Raw genomic sequence first — 15852 nt, forward strand, 5'->3', positions numbered from 1 at the left:
GTTTTGGAGCCTGTCCTGGAACTAGCTCTTGTAGACCAGGCTGGTCTCAAACTGACAGAGATCCGCCTGCCTCTGCCTCCTGAGTGCTGGATTAAAGGCGTGCACCACTACTGCCCAGCCTTAGGTCCTTTTTTTTCCTCTTTCTTTCTTTCTTTCTTTCTTTCTTTCTTTCGTTCTTTCTTTCGTTCTTTCTTTTTTTGGTGTACCTTGGGCTTTTAAAAATTTGTTTTATTCTTGCTGGCTGGAGCCCAGCCCAGTTCAGTGAGTAATTTGGGGGTCCCAGGTTTTCACTTTGCAATGGATTCTGTAAATGACTGTAGTCAGTCCTGCCTATAACAGTCATTCCCTGTTCAACAGGGCCCAGGTATCTGGGTCTCCATCCCAGGACAGCCAGATAGAGGATAAATGCTAATCCTTCATGGTGAGCCTTCTCTTTAGAGACATGGCTAGTCCCTTCCTACAACTGCCTCCCAGGATCACCTGCAGAAGCTGGTTCATATTAGGCACCATTACAGAGACATCCCGGGGTGGTGGGAGTTGAGGAAAATGGTAGGGAAGGTATAGAAATCATTGAGGTGAGATAGATTGCTGGAGGCCTGAGGGGATAAAAACATAGCAGGCAAGAAAGCCCAGGAAGAGTAACAGGGCAGGCATTTGCCAGGGATTCTGAGGTACATGGGCTCCTGAAATGCAGGCTCCAGGCCCAGCTCTGTCTCATCGTACCCCCAGTTCCTCTTCCCTTGAGGTGACATATTAATCATAAAATACATGATTAAACTGTTGAGCACTGCCAACCAGCAGAGCAAGAAGCAGGCTCAGGCTCACCCCATTTCTGCCATTGGGGTGTGGCTCTGGTCTTGTGATTCTAACTTAGTGTTTCTCAAAGCCCTATCTTCGAGTAAGAGATGAACCCTGGCAATGTGGGGATCCCAGACATGGACTTTGCTGGGTTCTGGGTGGATGGGTCCCTGGTCGCCACAGAGACAGGAGCCCACGGTTCAGACAAGATGACGACAGCTCCAATCCCCCAGACACACGTTTTATTTCTCTACCAGGAAGCATGTCGGCAGGTGGGCACAGGGCTCCGTTCAGGTCAAGCCATCCTTCCAACTCTGTTTCTCTCTGAGGCCCCTCCAGAAACCCACCAGAGGGGAGGGAGGACGTGCGAGAGAGTAGGCTACCAAACACGGAGTTCATCTGTCGGCAAGGCAGGCTGAGGGGGCTTTGGGTACTGGAAGTCAGGACAGGGATGTGAATCTTGATTGACATATAAAATAATCACATTGTTCACACTCAAGGAAGAGCTAACTCACGCAGACAGGCACTTGCTCTGTTTTCTGTGACACCTAGCTAGTTTTTGTCAAAGGAGCAACAGCAGAGTTGAGAGGAACAACAACGACAGCAACAACAAAAACCGAGTAACACCAAAATCAGTTCATCTGATAGATCCCCGTGAGATGCTTTCTTTCAGTGGGGAGGTAGGGCTAGGCAGTCCCTCTTGGAGCATCCATCCTAGTGACGACTCTTTGACTCAAATATGTACGGTGGGAAGAGAGGGACAAAGAGTAATGCCCAGGGGTCCAGGAGACTCAGACTCACCCAGCCCTGCAGCGAGCGGCATGGCCTCACACCAGGCTGTGTGGCAGGACAAGCTGACATAGACCCAGGGATGTCTGAAGTCTCAGGCACCAGGGACATGGACAGTGAGAAGTGGGAATAGGGTTGAGTCCAGTCAGTCAGCCCAGGCTGGTCCAGCCCCTCCTCCTGCTTCTTGTGTTTCTATCTGTCTGTGATGCTTCAACTCCCTGGGGCCAGCGCATATATAAACAGACACAGGCTCCCGCTCTCAGGAGTGGACTTGGTGGAGGCAGAGCCAAGTGGAAGGGGCTGCCCCTTCTTCTGAGCACAGCTGGGCCCAGATGGTTCCCTCTGACTTCTCCTTCCCACAGCTGATCAGGCTCCAGACCCAAACTAAGCAAGGGGTCAGAGTCTGTAAGAAGGCCCCCATGAGCCCTCCATCAGGGCAGAGGCACTAGTGACCAAGCGAACTAAGTGAGCAAAGGCCCAGCCTCCAAGCAGGGGAAAGGTTGCAGAGCTGTGGGGGAGTGTGTGGTGGCCCTGCAGCCAGCTCTGGCTTCTTAGCTGCTCCTCCTGGGCTCAATTTCTGGGCCAGAGCTGGAGGGAGGGATGGAAATGGAGGCAGGAACCTGGGATTGGGCCTAGAGGTGGTCATTCTTTCAGGCCTGTCATGTCCAGCAGGGTCCAGTAGACAGGTGGCTGAGTGTGGTGGCAGGGGTGGGAACTGGGATGAACGCCTGGACGCTACCAGTCCGATGGCTATACTGAGACTCCTCTTTGATCCCAGGACTTACTTCGGGTCCTTTTTTTCTGGAGGAAAAAATAATATGAGAAATCATATTAAGATGAGGAGTGAGATATGTAGGGTGCCCTTTCAGCCCCCCCTTCAGCCTCTCGCCCTCCATTTCTCCAGGGCCAGCCCCCACTTGCCTTGGCCTGGAACCTTCCATACCTGGTCTATCCCTAGCCTCACTGAGCCCCAACCCCAGGAATCCAGCTGCTCTCTGTGTGTCCCACAATACTCTCAAAGAAAACGCTCATATTTCTTTGTTTGGAAAATGTTCCCATCACTGTTCCATCCATAAGCAGGGGATCTTCCTTGCCTCCTCCCCATCCCACATGGTCTGATTTCAACTGAACACGCTCAAGCTGCCTTTTACCTTTGCAGCCCATACAAGGACTAAGGGGCCAATTCCAGTCCGCCTTGCCTGAATACCTCCCATTTACTGCTGGCATCACACAAAACCCCCAATCTGGCCCTGTCATCCTTCGCGTCATCCTCCATGTAGCTCCACTGTCCTTAGATGAATTCTGGGTCCACCTTGTACCTTGGACTCTCTCAGACCCATCCCCTCTCAGCTTCTCCATCCCAGCCTGCAGCTTCCTGACAGTCACTCATTCACACCTGAGTAGCGCCAAGGGTGGAGAGAGAGGACCCCCCAGTCCCAAGGCTGACCCTAGATCCACAATTCTCCTCAGGACACATCCTCGTAAATCACAGAGAAACCACAAGCGTCAGGCCTCAGTAAAACTTCCCTAAAAGGCCACTCGCTGGCTTGGGAACGTAAAGGGTCCCCTCTCTCACCCCCGCCCTGCCCAGCGTTAGGAGGCCCAAGGGATTGTGGCCGCCTGCCGGCTCAAGGCAGAGCCGGCTGGACTTCAGCAAGCACATCACTCCCCAGGGGCAGCCACAGGTGCCCAGCCCAGGTCCCTCCTGAAGACTCGTGGTCACTCAAATAAAACTTCTTCGAGACCATGGTGGTCACCATTTCAGGTCAAAAAGGTCAGTAAAGGTGCGGCTTGGGTCAGTTCGTCCTGGGCCAAGATTTCTTCCTCAGGCTGGCTTCGCATCTCTTTTGCTGATATTCTTCTATTCTAGTATCGCCTCAGAAGGTTTCTAGTTGTCATAGCCCCCTGCCCCATGCCCACACACCTTTTATGGTCCCAACTTCTTGAGAATAACCAGGGCCTTATCTTGGCATGCCGGATTTTCTGTGTTCTCTTGGCTTCCCTTTTATACTTCAGGTACCAGCTCCCGTATAGACACCTCAGCCCCTACCCTGCCAGATTCTACGTTGTCTATCTAATCTACTCTAATCTAGAATCTTCCAGCAATTACCCTTAGCTCCAACTGGGCGGCACTCTAATCTCCCCATCTAGCCTCCGCCCTCCCATAGGGCCCAGGAATCCAGTGTGGAATTGTATCCCAGACACAGGGTTCCCCCAAGGGAATGAGAAATTTTAGCCATAGGGAGACATTTTTCATTTTTAAATTTCCACAAGAAAACATGCTGAACTCCTTGGCTGCTGTGGTCACCAGGGATGAGCAATGTCTCCCAAAGAAGACAAAACAGCCTCCAGATGCTCTTGTTCCTAGGGGGCAGGCTTCACAAGTGAGGTGGTGAGGTTGAGCTGAGTACGGAGAGAGGGGTTTCCTGGGGGACCCTCCTGTGCTGTCCGCCCAGAGCTGGAATTCTTTCTCTCCCCCCACCTCCCACTTTATTTGTAGCTTCTCGAGACAGGTTTCTCTGTGTAGTCCTGGCTGTCCTAGAACTCCCTCTGCAGACAAAGTTGGTCTCGAACCCACAGCTCTGCCTCCCTTTAGAATCTTTCAGAGAAAAACAAGATAAAACATTATGTAAATATTGTAGGACAGAGACAAGCTTTCATTACACTGCCCAAGTGGGTCTTGAACTCCTGTTCAAGTGATGCTCCGGTTCAGTCTGGGTACACCTGAGTACAGCTGGTGCCACGTCTAGCTGATGTGTTCCAGCTGGGACATATGGCTTGGGGAGTTCTGGGATTGAAGGAGTGTGCCACCACTGCCCAGCCAGAGCTGAATTCTGACATTCTAGTGTCATACCCATTATATCCGTTTCTTTTCTAGCTCCTGTAGACCAGGCTGGCCTCGAACTCAGAGATCAGCCTGCCTCTGCTTCCCAAGTGCTGGGATTAAAGGCATACACCACCACCTGGCCATTCATACCCATTTCTTCAAGGCCTTTCCCAGGTTCACCCAGGACGAGCCCAAATGAACCATATATGGAGGGGCAGAAAGGCCTGGTCCAGCTGCCCTCAGCCCCACTCCTGCGCTCTTTGAGTCTAGCCATTCCTTGTACAGACCTGGGAGGCCAGCATCTCCAGAGAAGGAAAGGCTCATTGAGGTCCTTTTAAAAAGACAATTGTTTTCAGTACCCAGTAGATTTGGTTAGCATGGGGGTGTGGGGGCCTTTATGGAATGTCAGGCATGGAATTTATTTATAGCCTCCACTATTTCCTGGATCAGGGGTCACATTCCAGCTAGAAGTGGCCCCCAAAGTCCCCGTTGCCCAAAGAAAGTCTTAGCTGGTTGCTGGGCCCAACCTCTCCACAGCAGTGTAGATTCCTCTCCGTCCCCAGCCCCGCTACTGTCCATCGTACCTGGATGACTACAGACCCTCCCCTTGTTCCCACCCATAAGGCGACACCAAGAAGCCAACCCAGTATAGCATGGGCTCCTGGAAGTGGTCAGTGGTTGCCTACTCCAGACCTGCACAATTGTCAGAATACCTGGATAAAGACAGGCCAGTACAGGGAGGTCAGAGGCCAAGGTCAGGACTACCATAGCATCTTATCCACCTCTGTGTGTGTAAGGTGGCAGGGGTGGAGGTGAAGTGTGTGTGTGTGTGTGTGGGGGGGGGTTCTGGCAAGTGAGGCAGCAGTGGTGTGGCCCTGAGCAGTGTTCCCAATAGGCCCAGTCAAGGTTCCTACAGTGCAAGACACCTCTCAGCAACATCTTGGGTCACAGCCACCAGGATCCTCTATGTCCTCCACGTCACGATCCAAAACTAGCTCTCCTACCATGTACCTTGCATCCAGCGCTGCATGGTGGGGGGAGGCAGGTTGGAGGAAGCTGATGAGGACATGGAAGGGGCCGTGCCTCCCACTTACCATCCATGTGATTCCTGGACAGATATTTGAGGGCCTCATCGAGCAGGATGACGGGCAGAGACATCTGGAGCACCACCCCCCACTGCCGACCACTCAGTGGGGTCACCTGGAAAATGAGCTGATGGGGGCAGGGAGACCCGGTTACAGGCTGCCAGCTGTGAATCTGTGTCACCCACCCAGACCCCAGTGGGCTCTGTGCACATGTCCTTCCTCCACATCTTCACCTACGAGGTTTCTCCAAGGATGTGCTATCCCTTGCTCGCCCAGTCCTTCCCTGGCCCTGCCTTCTACTCAGGCCAGGCAGTTCCCTCGGTGAGAGGGCTACACCTTTTCTGTCTCCTGAAGGTGGGGACCTTTCTGGGGGGTGATGGCTTGCCACATTTCCCGTTGCTGTCTCTCCTGTCCTTCATGGAGCTTCTATTATAGACAGGCCTAGGAAGGAGGAGACCCCTAGTGTCCAAGGAAGGAGAAGGCGTGGGGGGCAACTCACAGGCAGAGGAGGCACCAGAAGGATGAGGAAGTGCAGGGCCATGGACATGACCACAGCCCCCAGCAGCCAAGGGTTCAGCCAGGGCGGCATGCGCAGCAGTGACTGGTTCTCGGAGACGCTGCCAAAGGCACACAGGGACTCACTCAGGACAGGATATCTATCAGGCCATGGTGGGCCCGCCCACTTCAGCAACCACCTCACTACCTAGGTTGTAGAGCCAGGGTGGGTATTCTCTGCACACCCCATTCACCCTAGAGACCCCTCTCAGGGCTTGGGCCCACTTTCTCTGTCCCTCAGGTTCAATCCTAGACCTCCATTTCATTGTAATCCAGAACTTTCTCTCCTGAATCCCAATTCCGGTCCTACTGACTCTCAGAATCCATCATGGGGCCTCTATGATCCATAGACAGCAATCTTTTCCTTTTTAAATTTTTTATTTAAATAACTTTTTAAAATTTATTTTATATACCAACCGGTTTCCCATCCTTCCTCTCCTCCCATCTCATTCCCTTTCCCATTTTTACCCCCTCCCCATCTTCTCTTCCATCTCCATACAGAAAGGGGCAGGCCTCCCATGGGCTTGCATAAAGCCTGGCACATCAAGTTGAGGCAGGACTGAGCTCCTCCCCTAACCCAGCATGGGGAACAGGCTACCGAAAGCCTGCTTAGCGCCAGGGAGAGGTCCTGCTCCCACTGCGAGAAGCCTTACTATGAGATTAAGCTACACAACTGTCACACACATGCAGAGGGCCTAGGTCGGTCCCATGCAGACTCTCTAACTGTTGGCCCAGTGGCCATGAGCTCCCAACGAGCTCAGCAGACCTCAGTCTTTAATTTCCTTGAACCCCAATCCCAGTACCTTTGATCGTAGACCCCAGTCTGTCTTGGATTCCTCTGACCCTTAATCCCAGCCCAGGATCCCTCTGCCCAGCTCACCTGTTGAGGGCATTGCACATTTCAATGGTCACAAGCACAGATAAGGCCATGGTTGTGGGGAAGCGGGACTCAAAGACCTCACAGTCGATGCCAGCAAAGAGTGGGTTGTCTTCAGAGCACTTCAGGAAGTTCCTCTGAGGACAAGGTGAGAGGGCCCAGGAGAACGACTGTTACTGAGGTGCTGGATGGAGGAGAGGGGATCCTTGCCCTAACTTTGGACACACCTGAGGATGACCAGTGAGTACAGCTCTGCAAGGGATGGGTCAGAGAGGGACTGTCCTGGGGTGGTTGTTTGTGGGTCATGGGCGTAGCTGACATTAGGCTGGGGGAGACACTGGGAGCCCATGGGGTTAGGGGAGGGTTCAGGCTGGGATTCCTGGGTCTCTGAAGTGCAAGAATTTGAGTGGGGGAATCCAAAGAGACCCCATAAATATACAAAAGCACATCAAGATTGATCAACACAATTCTGCTTAAATAGAACTGACCTCAGAAGTAGACAAAACCCACATGTGCCCTCTTCAATGTCATCATGCAAGGTTCCATTCCTACCTCACTTCCTGCTCCCTGCTTTTTACTTAAGACATAGACAATGAATTGTCAGGGCTCAGCCTAACACACACTTCCTCTGTAACCTGAGAGCTGTTAGCGTCATAAGGAAGCCTCCCCGCTCTACTCCCTCCAAGGGAGCTTTCTTTCTGTTCACTGGCCTTGCTCAGTGTCTCCTGCAGTAAGATGCCAAACTGAGGATGTCTGGGGGAACGGACTTGGTCTTTCCCACATCATTGGGATGAGAGCAACCAACAATTTATAACCGATAGTCTACCTGGGTCTCCCACACATAATTCCATTCTTATAAGTCTCCTCTGAGCCTGAAGATCCTTAAGGCCAGGGCTTAGTACTAGGCATTGTGCTGTAGAGATAAATCCTCCAAGAGGTGTCTGTCCAAGGACAGATGTTCTGACCTAGCAGCAAATACAGCATTGTTGGCTCTGTACATGAGCTTCCGCTGTCACACAGGAGAAAAACTATTGACAACTGTGGCTTGGCTAGATCTCTCCTAAGAGCTGAGATTACAGGCATGTGCCCCGCCCACACACCCAGTTTACAGAGCTCTGAGAACCAAACCCAGAGTATACACATGCTATGCCACACTCTACCAATTGAGCTACGTCCTCAGGCCAATCCCAGCTTCAGAAACTGAGTCAGACCTTTTATGGGGTCACATGACTGAGTATGGGTGTGGTGGGTAATTTTTACTACCAACTTGATGAAACTTAGGATCGCCTGGAGGGAGCTTGTAGACTGGGTTGACCTGTGGGGTACTGTCTCGATTATGTTAATCAATGCGGGAGCCCCAGCCTGAAACCAGGCAACAGTATTCCCTGGATCTGGATCCCAGACCATACAAAAGCAGAGAGAGTGAGTGGGTCCAGCTCATTAGCTCATCACTTCACGGTCCTCTTTAATGGCAAAATGATATGTATACCAAAGAAACAGGTGTTGTTGTTGGTTCTGATCTTTAAATATATATGTGTATAATTTTATGTGTTCGGGTGTTTTGCCTGCGTGCATGTCTGCGTACCATGTGGTGCTTGATCCCTCAGAGGCCATCAGATCCCCTGGAACTGGAGTTACAGATAGTTGTTAGCTGTCACACATTTGCTGAGACTCTGACTCAGGCCTCTACGAGAACAGTCAGTGTTTTTAATGTCTATGCCATCTCTCCAGTCTGTTTCTGTTGTTTGAGACAGGGTCTCACTATGTATCTCTGGCTGGCCTGCAGCTTGTTTTGTAGACCAGACTAGCCTTGAACTCCCAGGAATCCACCTGCCTCTGCCTCCTGGGTGCTGAGATTAAGGTTCCAGCTAGCAGAATTAGTTTAAAATGTATTTCCTCATGATTTACTATTAATAAATAATTGACTTGTGCTTGAATTTTAATACCTATATACTTGGGGTCATAAAAATTTCTTGCACGAGAGGGAGTTACAAATAGAAAAAGTTTGAGAAGTTATGAAACTGGAGGCTGGAGCTATCTTGGTGGCTAAGAGCACTTGCTCTTCAGAGACCCCAGGCTCAACTCTGAGCATCTACATGATAGGCTACAACTGTAACTACAATTCCAGGACTCTGACTCCCTCTTCTGGCCTTGGCAGGCACCAGGGACACATGTGGCATACAGACATACAAGCAAGCAAAACACACATAGATATAAAACAAAAAACAACCAGTGGCGGGCGATGATAATGGCACTTGTGTTTAATCCCAGCATTTGGCAGGCTGATCTCTGGGAGTTCGAGGCTGACCTGGTCTATAGAACAAGTTGAGAAGAACACATCACACCAGGCTGACTGGGGACTGATGGGTGCTAGGCTTAAGATGTCTAAAGTGACTCCTAGGTGTCAGCTTGAGTGACCAGGCAGGCGCTGTATCTGAGACAAGGCCAGTGTGGAAGGAGACAGCCTTGGTGTGGGCCTTACGGCTTGCATGGGGCCTATGAAAACTGCAGAGGAGGTAACAGTATGCATGGGGTGGGCTCTCAGAAGAGAGGAAAGAAATCCCTGGAGATCTGGGAATCCTTGGTCCAAAGCAGTAGGTTCTCAACCTGTGGGTCGCAATCCCTGGGTCAAACAACTCTTTCAAAGTTTCTATGTATCAGAGATTTACATTACAACTCATAACAGCAGCAAAATTACAGTTATGAAGTAGCAACGAAAATAATTTTATGCCTGGAGGGGTCACCATAACTTGAGGAATGGTATTAATGGGCTGCAGCATTAAGAAGGTTGAGAACCACTGGTCTAAAGGGTGGAAGCAGACAGTGATTGGGTGGAGGCACGGTTCCACGCTCTAGTCCACAGCTACCATGGTAGCCAGAGGTGCTGAGGTGATCAGCCAGGAGCTGATCCCTGGCTGAGGACAGGAGGGGACGGATATTAGCCTTTGAAGGAGGATGGATTATGCTCTGTATTGTGGGGAAGGGGAAGAGATGGTCTCTGAGTTTGAGGGCTGCTGGGTACCAGAACATGGTCCTAGGGCTACCTCCTCTGCAATAATGCAGGTGGCATCCATCAAGGAAGGGCCCCACCATCTTCAGCTACCCTTGTCCACTGTTCTGTGATGTCTGCTTCAAGCAAAGGACCAGAAGGACAGACAGCAGCCGAGAGGGTGTCTGGCTTGTTTCTAGAGTTGAACTACGCTAAGGCTGTTCCACACTGTGCTGTGTGGTATTTCCTTAAGCTGGAGGCTGTATTGACCCTGTGGGTTTCCAGGTCCAACCAACCTACTTCCCTGAAGGATAGTATCCACACCCAAGGATGGGAAAGGACAGCAGCAGGCTGGTCATGGAGGCTGAGTCTCTCTCCAGAACTCCCTCAACCACGTAATCTGTAAGCCCACCCGCCTAGCCTCTACTGGCTCACCAGCTGATAGAAGGTGACTTGTGGTCCCTCAGCATCGTACAGGAACCACCAGGTGGCGGCAGCCACCGTAGCCAGGCCTACATACACTGTGGAGGAGACATTGCAATCAGCAAGTGACATTCTTTGCGTCCATGCCCGCTTCCCACCACTCCTTGAATTTTCCTCTTCCTCCATAAGCCATCTACCCTGTGCCAACGGTGGCCCTGAGTAGCACTCTCATCTGCCACACTCTTGGGCATAATGACTGATCTAATTTGCACTAATAAACAGGCCTGGGACTTTTATAAAAAATAAACTCCAAATCTCCCTCGGCTGGGGAGATGACTCAGTGAACAGAATCATGAAGATCTGAATTTGGATGCCTATCTCCCGTGTAAAGGCTGGATGTGGCCATGTGTGCCTGTAATCCCAGCACATTGGGTTTGTAAGATACAGATGGGAGGATCACTGAAGCTTGCTGGCCAGTCAGTCTACCCAGCCCACCCCCCACCAAAAGCAAGCTCCAGGTTAGTCAGAGGTCCTATTTGAATCAGGCAGAGTGACAGACTAGCCATGCCCTGTGCCTAGTCTTCTCAGTCACACGAGCCCACAGACTCTGTTAGCAGAAGCTGGTTGAGTTGCACTATTTACAGTCTGCAAACCTAGGATGCTCCTGCGGTCTGGGGCCCTGCTCACCTCCAATAGCCAAATACCGGAAAAAAAGCCAGCCACTGATGAGAGCCTCACGGGGGTTCCGGGGCAACTTCTCCATGATGTCCAAATCTGGTGGGTTGAAGCCAAGTGCTGTGGCTGGGAGGCCATCTGTCACCAGGTTCACCCAGAGCAGTTGCACAGGGATCAGGGCTTCAGGCAGGCCCAGAATTGCTGTGAGAAAGATGCTAAAACCAGAGTCATGGGCTCTAGCCCGAGCAGACCAGCTATCACCAGAGGGGCTGGCTCTACCTCTCACTCCAGGCTGAAGGAGGGGCCCTCCACATCTTCCTCTGCAGCACAAGGGCGAGAGCATACTGGGTACATTTGCCCTCTGTGTCTAACAAAGGACATTTGGTGTGTGCACACATACCACATGCCCAAGCATCAGACGTGCGAAAACACCTGCCACACAATCACATGAACAAGGACACACAAGCAATCACCCATGTGCTAGCCCCAAAGTACAAAGGTGCGGAATCCACATGCATTGAGTACACACAAGCTCCTAGAATCCAACAGGCCTCTCTCCCATGCAAACAGAAATGTGAACATAAGCACACTCTGGTATACATTCTGTTTGTGTTTATACCCAATGACGCTTAAGAGCACAGTGCATTCCTAAGCACAGACCTCTCACCTGAACACACTATACATACACACACAGATCAATGCATGCATACGTGTGGACACCCTGTTGCCCTGTGGCGAAGCTGCTTCTCCATTCTTATGGGTCTCAAGGTTGAGAAGTGTTGAAGAAGGAAGCCCATGGCTGGAGGGATGGTAGAGGATGCTGGGGTGTACCACAGTTGGGGGGTAGCCTTCTCAGGGACATAAAGTTGTTTAGTACAGGGGTTTGGGAGGAGGGAGCATGGAGCCTCACCAGACAACCTCGCCAACATTAGAGGAGATGAGGTAGCGGATGAATTGCTTCATGTTGTTGTAGATGGCCCGGCCCTCCTCCACTGCGGCCACAATGGAGGCAAAGTTGTCATCGGATAGTACCATCTCTGCTGCTGACTTGGCCACAGCAGTGCCTGAGCCCATGGCGATACCAATCTCTGCCTTCTTCAGGGCTGGTGCATCATTTACCCCATCGCCAGTCTGTGGGCCAGGCCAGGTAGGAAACACATGATAAACTTGTCTATTTCCTCTTATCCCAAGCAATTCTACTGTTAGGGGATGTCCCCAAGGACTCAGACAGATGGACAGAAGAAATGGTGGAGTCAAGAACCAGCCTGTAGCCGGGCGGTGGTGGTGCACGCCTTTAATCCCAGCACTCGGGAGGCAGAGGCAGGAGGATCTCTGGGAGTTCGAGGCCTGCCTGGTCTACAAGAGCTATTTCCAGGACAGACAGCAAAGCTACAGAGAACCCCTGTCTCAAAAAACAAAACAAACAAACAAACAAACAAACAAAAAGAACCAGCCTGTAGTCCGAGTCACTCATAAGACAGAAGTAGGGAGATCACAAGGGGCAGGGGATGTGACTCAGAGAGAAAGTGAGGGCTCTGGTTTCTATACCCTGTAGCAGCCCCCATCTTCATTTGAGCGTGTGCACTTGCATGCGTGTGTGCGTGTGCACGTGTGTGTGTATGAGCATGTGTGTGTAAGAAAGCAAGGAAGGAAGGGAAAACTAAGCATGATCTTACCAATTGGTTAGAAGATGAGGTTAGAGAAGACATGAGATGCGGGCTAGGGTGAAATTGGACGAGACCAAGCCTAAGTCCAGAGAAGATAAGGAGGCAGGGATAGGGATGAGGTGAACCAGCACAGAGGACAGGCATGAAATTCAAGTTGGATACAGAGTAGACCATCAAACTGAGATTAGGGGGAAGGAGCTGAAATCAATTCAGAGATGAAGTCATGGTTGTGGACCAGGTCAAGGGTCAGATACACACTAGAGTCAAGGTGAAGGACAGAATCTAGACAGGACTCAGGCTGTCTAGAGGTCAGAGTCAAGGTTATTTGTTCTCATGATCAGTGACATCGTAGTCAAGTTTGGAGTTGCGAGGTCAGAATGAGAGACCAGGTTAAAATTGAAATCAGCAAAAAGTTGAACATTGAACAGTGTCAAGGAATCAATGTCTTTGATCAGTTGTGTACCAGGTCAAGTCTTAAATCCATGTCAGGATTAAGCTTAATGTAAACAAGGGGCTAAGGTAAACCTCGGTGGTAAAGCACGTGATTAACCAAACAAGTTGGAGATCAAGGTCAGCGGAAAAGCCAAAGGTGAGGGTAAGAGCTAGGGGACAGCTGTAACCAATCTGAGAAGTTCCCATGCCCGAACCCCTGCCCCCCACCCCATAGCCTCACCATGGCAGTGATTTCATTAAAGGACTGCAGGTTCTCCACGATGCGGGACTTATGTGCAGGCTCCACCCTGGCAAAGCAGCGGGCGGTGCGGCAAGCCTGGCGCTGCTCTTCTGGGCTGAGGTCATCAAATTCGCGGCCCGTGTAGGCCTTGCCCAACACATCCTCTGTGTCCCCAAAGATGCCAAGTCGGCGGCAGATGGCCACAGCTGTGCCCTTGTTATCTCCTGTGATCATGACGACTCGAATGCCGGCCCGGGAGCAGCGTGTGATACAGGGAGCCACCTCTGGTCTCGGTGGGTCTAACATACCCACGCAGCCGACGAAGGTCAGGTCTGTCTGTGGGGAGGAGGCAGAGGCAAGCACAGCCTGAGTCTATCCTTGACCTGGTTGGTGCCCAGCCACCACAAGAAGAACCTGGCTCTCAGCACCCACCTCGTACTGTACAAACTGGCTGCAGTCATCCAACTGCATGTTCTCCTTCCTCGGGGGCGTGTCCCTGGTAGCCAAGGCTAAGCAGCGCAATGTGTCAGAGCCTGAGCCCCAATCCCGGATCTTGGCCAGAATATGTTCTCTGGAGGTGGCGTTCAGGGGTGCTGTTCGGCTCCCCACTCGGACTGAGGTACAGCGCTCAATTACACTCTCAGGAGCTCCCTGCAGAGGGAAGGGAAGAAGAGTCAACTCTATCAGCCAGGACCCTGGCCCTCCTTGCTGCTCAGCAGAGAAAACTGCAAGCCACTATGGAGAAAGGCCAACCAAGGGCCCATACAGAGGGAGAGAACCATTCTCTGTAAGAGGGGGAACCTGTTGGGCTTCACTATGAGAAAACTTAAAGGGATGGGCAGGTGAGATCACAGACACCCACTGGGTGGCCTCTGCCTGTACCAGGCCACAACTGAGAAAGCTTGCTGCAATATTTGAAGGTCTGGTTAGGGTCTGCATCTCCCATGGGAACCTGTGCCCCTACCAGCCTGCCGGGTATCACTGGAATTCCCATTTTATGAGGGATCCATAGCAGCAAATAGGCACACCGAGTCCCACCAGGGCGTAGAAAGACAGGCACAGAGTATGGCAAGGGTGACCCTGGCAGTGTGGCTTTGGTGGGGGGCGAAGGGTAACTGACTCCTCAGATTCATCAGGGTCTCCCCTGGGCCTAGGACTGGTTTCTGGCTAGCCCATCAGTGGCATCTTCCTCTCCCTTAGCCTAAAACCCAGGGGCTACCTTCTCTAAGTGGCCAGGGTTCCCAGGATGGAAGCCCTGTCATTTCACAGGCACTAGGACCTGCACTGTAGGATGAAGCCAGGAATGGGATCCTTCTGTTGGTTTGAAAGCAACCTGTAGAACTGGGATGGGAGCTGCTCCTTTCCTTTCTCAGGCTTCAGCTTCCAAAAAAATAGGAGCATCCACCAAATCGTCCCAGTGATCAGAGGCAAAAGAGCTTCTAAGCCCATCTCTGTCATTCCTATGGGTGCCTGAGGCCATGGAGGAGCACTGATGACCCCGGAGTCCTGAGGCAAGACAGTAACCCCCAGGCCAGAACTAGGGGCCCTTGTCCCTTAGTCACTGGATGCTGCTCTCAGTTCCCTATTGCATGTTGACCAACCCCACCTCAGAGCCATCACTTTGACTATGGGTCTCACAGTTCCCTGGGCCCCCCCCCCTCCCACAGCTGCAGTCTGTGGGACTTTTATTTGTGGTTTTGTTCATCTGGTTTTTTCTCTTCCCTTTCTTTCTTTCTTTCTTTCTTTCTTTCTTTCTTTCTTTCTTTCTATCTCTCTCTCTCTCTCTTTCTCTTTCTCTCCCTCCTTCCCTCCGTTCCTCCCTCCCTCCCCATCTTCCTCCCCCTCCCTCTTTCCTTGTTTTTCTTTCTGTTTTTAGATAGGGTCTCACATAGTCCAGACTCATGAACTCAAACTCACTTATGCAGCAGACCCTCCTATCTCTACTTCTCAAGTGCTGAGATTATACGCATATGCAACCATACCTAGCTTATGTCATTCTAGAGAACAAACTTACGGCCTCTTGCACACTAGCCAAACACTCTACTACCTGAACTATACTCCCTCTGGTGTTTTAGAGACTGGAGACCAGATTCTCTGCCCCCAACCCCTTGCTCTCCCTCCCCAGATCCCAGAAGTAACCCCAGGCCACACAGGCAGGCCCCCACCTTCACAAACATTTTGCTGCCCTGGGCCTTGGAGTCAGGACGGGTAGGTGTGCAGTACACAGACATGGACTTCCGGTCCCGGGAGAACTCGAGGGTGAACTCCTTCCGCATGAGTTGCTTGAAGACCTGCAGGGTCCAGGCAGGTCAGGGCATGAAGGACAGAGTTGGCAACTCTTGCCTGCTTCTCACTAGCCACTCGGGAGAAGATTCTTGTTCCTGTGGCCTCTACTATCTGTACTCCTCTGACTCCGGCATTCAAGGTTCCCACCTTCTTCTCCCAAAATGTGTTAGTTTCCCAACTGGAAGCCTGGGCCTACATTTGGCCTTTC

The 15852-nt window shown here is 51.5% G+C and overlaps 1 protein-coding gene across 2 annotated transcripts in view; it reads right to left on the reverse strand.

Moving 5' to 3' along the window:
* Positions 1 to 1023: 1023 nt before the first annotated feature.
* Atp2a3 (ATPase sarcoplasmic/endoplasmic reticulum Ca2+ transporting 3) overlaps positions 1024 to 15852 on the reverse strand; it is a 30907-nt gene continuing 16078 nt past the window's right edge. Inside the window, exons 12-21 of one of the 2 annotated variants that reach the window (XM_050162676.1) lie at positions 15524 to 15649; positions 13791 to 14009; positions 13359 to 13694; positions 11929 to 12149; positions 11031 to 11233; positions 10356 to 10441; positions 6935 to 7068; positions 5999 to 6116; positions 5509 to 5626; positions 1024 to 2388 (exon numbers count right to left, since the gene is read on the reverse strand). In XM_050162676.1, the coding sequence (XP_050018633.1) occupies positions 2369 to 2388; positions 5509 to 5626; positions 5999 to 6116; positions 6935 to 7068; positions 10356 to 10441; positions 11031 to 11233; positions 11929 to 12149; positions 13359 to 13694; positions 13791 to 14009; positions 15524 to 15649 (1581 nt within the window). In that variant the 3' untranslated portion in view covers positions 1024 to 2368. Of the gene's footprint in view, positions 2389 to 2413; positions 5146 to 5508; positions 5627 to 5998; positions 6117 to 6934; positions 7069 to 10355; positions 10442 to 11030; positions 11234 to 11928; positions 12150 to 13358; positions 13695 to 13790; positions 14010 to 15523; positions 15650 to 15852 lie in introns of those variants that run through there. The other variant, XM_050162677.1, reaches the window with a different exon arrangement.

This window comes from Alexandromys fortis, unplaced genomic scaffold (assembly GCF_014885135.2).
Source record: "Alexandromys fortis isolate MF-2015 unplaced genomic scaffold, M_Fortis_MF-2015_v1.1 scaffold_84, whole genome shotgun sequence".
Taxonomy (NCBI): Eukaryota; Metazoa; Chordata; class Mammalia; order Rodentia; family Cricetidae; genus Alexandromys; species Alexandromys fortis.